This window comes from Phoxinus phoxinus (assembly GCF_949152265.1).
Source record: "Phoxinus phoxinus genome assembly, chromosome: 13".
NCBI classification, from domain to species: domain Eukaryota; kingdom Metazoa; phylum Chordata; class Actinopteri; order Cypriniformes; family Leuciscidae; genus Phoxinus; species Phoxinus phoxinus.
The window spans coordinates 35835650-35839644 of record NC_136888.1 but is presented as its reverse complement, the minus strand read 5'-3'; the positions used below and the strand labels follow the sequence as shown (position 1 = coordinate 35839644).

Genomic DNA, 3995 nt, shown 5'->3' with positions numbered 1-3995 from the left:
CTTCCTCATTCATTTCCAGTGCGTGATTTCTGACCGCGTGGAGCACACGTGTGGCTATTGTTATCAGGACCGTTAAACCTGTTCCAATCATGACCATGATGTCAGTGTGTGTTCGCACAGCAAGTGCAAAACCTGTACCAAGTTTCGTACCATTCCGATGAAGTAAAAAAAAACGTAAAAAAAAAGAAAAAGACCCATTTTCCCGCCATAAATGACCGAAGAGCATCTTAATCGTCCCGCCTGGTCAGGTGACTTTTACATTTAATAAATAGTCAAAACGTGCATATAAGCCATCAAATATCAGATATGTTATAAAAAACAGAAGCTATGTTTACAGGCACACAAATAATCTGTTAGCAGTCGAATTGATGGATCAGTCGGATAGAAGAGGCCTGAGTGTGACTCGTGTGTGTGTGTGTGTGTGTGTGTGTGTGTGTGTGTTGCAGATGTCGAGGGAGCAGAGGAAGGAGCGGCCGCTCGTCAGGCGTAAATCTGATGTGCCTCAGGACTCGAACACCTCGAAAGCCTTGGAGTCGCAGCGCCGATCCGAAGACTCGCTCAACACTAGCGCCGGACACTAGCCCTCGCCGCCGGACACTAGCTCCCGCCGGACACTAGCTCCCGCCGGACACTAGCTCCCGCCTCATCATCCTCAGGTGTTCCTCCATCGCTTCACCTCATCATCGGTCCGGACGGAGCCGCGCGACACCGAGGCTTTCTTCACTTTCTAGATTTGTTTGTTTTCAGGGACGGCTGCCAGTGCCAACACTGTCACGTTCATCAGCTTCCTGCTAACATCGCATAGTTTGATTAGTATGATTTCCGCTGAGCTACTGTGGTGTTTGAGAGTAAAGCCCGTCATGCGTCGTGTGTGTGATCGCTCGGATCGGACGACACTTCTGTGCCATAATGAACTCTAGCTGAACATTGTGTCTTGTTTTAATGGACTTTCTCCGGAGGAATCTTCCACTCGCTGTGCCGTTCCACTCGTTCAAACACACGCTGGTGACGTTCCTCCAGCGGATCAGTGACGCGGCCTGGAGCCGAACCGCGAGTCTGTGTGTGTGTGTGTGTGTGTGTGTGTGAGACGCCATCTGAATGTCACGGTCATTCCCAGATCACAGACTCATCCGACATGGATCCGCTGTTGAACCGGAGTTCCCGAACGGACTGTGACTCTCATCCGTCAGGATCTCTGTGCCTTTCAGCAGCGATGAGAGTCCATCACTGAGCCTTCGGTCCGTGCGGATGCTCCCGATCCCAGCGCAGCGGTGTGTGTGTGTGTGTGTGCGTGTGTGTGTGTGTGTGCGTGTGTGTGTGTGTGTGTGTGTGCGTGTGTGTGTGCGTGAGCGACAGCAACGCTTCGATTGTTCATTTCCATCTGGATGTTTTCCTGTTATTTTACTGAACTACCTAGAAGCACTTCCTGAAAACTTGAAAACTCTAGTGTGAGTGTGTGTGAGAAAGTGAGTGAGTGTGTGTGAGAAAGTGAGTGAGTGTGTGTGAGAAAGTGAGTGAGTGTGTGAGAGAAAGTGAGTGAGTGTGTGTGAGAAAGTGAGTGAGTGTGTGTGAGAAAGTGAGTGAGTGTGTGTGAGAAAGTGAGTGAGTGTGTGTGAGAAAGTGAGTGAGTGTGTGTGAGAAAGTGAGTGAGTGTGTGTGAGAAAGTGAGTGAGTGTGTGTGAGAAAGTGAGTGAGTGTGTGTGAGAAAGTGAGTGAGTGTGTGTGAGAAAGTGAGTGAGTGTGTGTGAGAAAGTGAGTGAGTGTGTGTGAGAAAGTGAGTGAGTGTGTGTGAGAAAGTGAGTGAGTGTGTGTGAGAAAGTGAGTGAGTGTGTGTGAGAAAGAGTGAGTGTGTGTGAGAAAGTGAGTGAGTGTGTGTGAGAAAGAGTGAGTGTGTGTGAGAGAGTGAGTGTGTGTGAGAGAGTGAGTGAGTGTAAGTGAGAGAGAGTGAGTGTGTGTGAGAAAGTGAGTGAGTGTGTGAGAAAGTGTGAGTGTGTGTGAGAAAGTGTGAGTGTGTGTGTGAGAGAGTGAGTGTGTGTGAGAAAGAGTGAGTGAGTGTGAGAAAGAGTGAGTGAGTGTGAGAAAGAGTGAGTGTGTGTGAGAAAGAGTGAGTGTGTGTGAGAAAGAGTGAGTGTGTGTGAGAAAGTGAGTGAGTGTGTGTGAGAAAGTGAGTGAGTGTGTGTGAGAAAGAGTGAGTGTGTGTGAGAGAGTGAGTGTGTGTGTGAGAGAGTGAGTGTGTGTGAGAAAGAGTGAGTGTGTGTGAGAGAGTGAGTGTGTGTGTGAGAGAGTGAGTGTGTGTGAGAGAGTGAGTGTGTGTGAGAAAGAGTGAGTGTGTGTGAGAAAGAGTGAGTGTGTGCGAGAAAGAGTGAGTGTGTGCGAGAGAGTGAGTGTGTGTGAGAAAGTGAGTGAGTGTGAGAAAGAGTGAGTGTGTGTGAGAAAGTGAGTGAGTGTGAGAAAGAGTGAGTGTGTGTGAGAAAGAGTGAGTGTGTGTGAGAAAGAGTGAGTGTGTGTGAGAAAGAGTGAGTGTGTGTGAGAAAGAGTGAGTGTGTGTGTGAGAAAGTGAGTGAGTGTGAGAAGAGTGAGTGTGTGCGAGAAAGAGTGAGTGTGTGCGAGAGAGTGAGTGTGTGTGAGAAAGTGAGTGAGTGTGAGAAAGAGTGAGTGTGTGTGAGAGACTGAGTGTGTGTGAGAAAGTGAGTGTGTGTGAGAAAGAGTGAGTGTGTGCGAGAAAGAGTGAGTGTGTGTGAGAAAGTGAGTGAGTGTGAGAAAGAGTGAGTGTGTGTGAGAAAGAGTGAGTGTGTGTGAGAGAGTGAGTGTGTGTGAGAAAGAGTGAGTGTGTGTGAGAAAGAGTGAGTGTGTGCGAGAAAGAGTGAGTGTGTGTGAGAAAGAGTGAGTGTGTGTGAGAAAGAGTGAGTGTGTGTGAGAAAGAGTGAGTGTGTGTGTGAGAAAGTGAGTGTGTGTGAGAGAGTGTGTGTGTGTGAGAAAGAGTGAGTGTGTGTGAGAGAGTGAGTGTGTGTGAGAAAGAGTGAGTGAGTGTGTGTGAGAAAGAGTGAGTGTGTGTGAGAAAGAGTGAGTGTGTGTGAGAAAGAGTGAGTGAGTGTGTGTGAGAAAGTGAGTCAGTGTGTGTGAGAAAGTGAGTGAGTGTGTGTGAGAAAGAGTGAGTGTGTGTGAGAAAGAGTGAGTGAGTGTGTGTGTGAGAGAGAGAGTGTGAGTGTGTGTGTGTGTGTGTGTGTGTGTGTGTGTGTGTGTGTGTGTGTGTGTGTGTGAGAAAGTGAGTGAGTGAGTGTGTGTGAGAAAGTGAGTGAGTGAGTGTGTGTGAGAGAGTGAGTGTGTGTGAGAGAGTGAGTGTGTGTGTGTGTGTGTGTGTGTGTGAGAAAGAGTGAGTGTGTGTGTGTGTGTGTGTGTGTGTGTGTGTGTGTGTGTGTGAGAAAGAGTGAGTGTGTGTGTGTGTGTGAGTGAGTGTGTGAGAAAGAGTGAGTGTGTGTGTGTGTGTGTGTGAGTGAGTGTGTGTGTGAGAGTGTGTGTTTCAGTAGCATGCTTATAGTCATCTCTGTGCCGTTGTTTGAACTTCTGTATGTTTTACTCGCTGCGTTTTATCCGTTTCTTTTCACCTGTAATAATTCATGCAGTTTGTGAGTATATAAATGTTGATGTATAAACACGTGTTTGTCTCACTTCTTTCACAAACACACACACACACACACGCACACTGCAGAAGAGGAGTTTGGCACCGCTGTTCTCTTCTTTTACTGTGTCTGGTGAATCATACACTGTTGCAATCGAAAATATTCAGTGTGTGTGTATCTAGTCTATTTTTAGCATGATCTTAAAATGATTCTAACATTAACATGAAATGATTAGTACAGTAACCCTGTGTTGTCCACTAGAGGGCTTGATCTGCTCGTGATGAGACTCTAGATCTGAGAGTAGTTATGATCGACTGTAAAATACACCACCAGTCAAACATGTTGGATCGGTAACATTTGTAATATTTTTTAAAG

The 3995-nt window shown here is 47.0% G+C and overlaps 1 protein-coding gene across 4 annotated transcripts in view; it reads left to right on the top strand.

Annotated features, from left to right (window-relative positions):
- Nucleotides 1-2077, top strand: part of ppp2r5ca (protein phosphatase 2, regulatory subunit B', gamma a) — a 26761-nt gene extending 24684 nt beyond the window's left edge. Inside the window, exon 16 of one of the 4 annotated variants that reach the window (XM_079633624.1) lies at nt 447-2077. In XM_079633624.1, coding sequence (XP_079489750.1) covers nt 447-581 — 135 coding nt within the window. In that variant the 3' untranslated portion in view covers nt 582-2077. The remainder of the gene's footprint in view (nt 1-446) is intronic. The other 3 variants (XM_079633627.1, XM_079633625.1, XM_079633626.1) reach the window with 3 other exon arrangements.
- The last annotated feature ends 1918 nt before the right edge of the window (nt 2078-3995 follow it).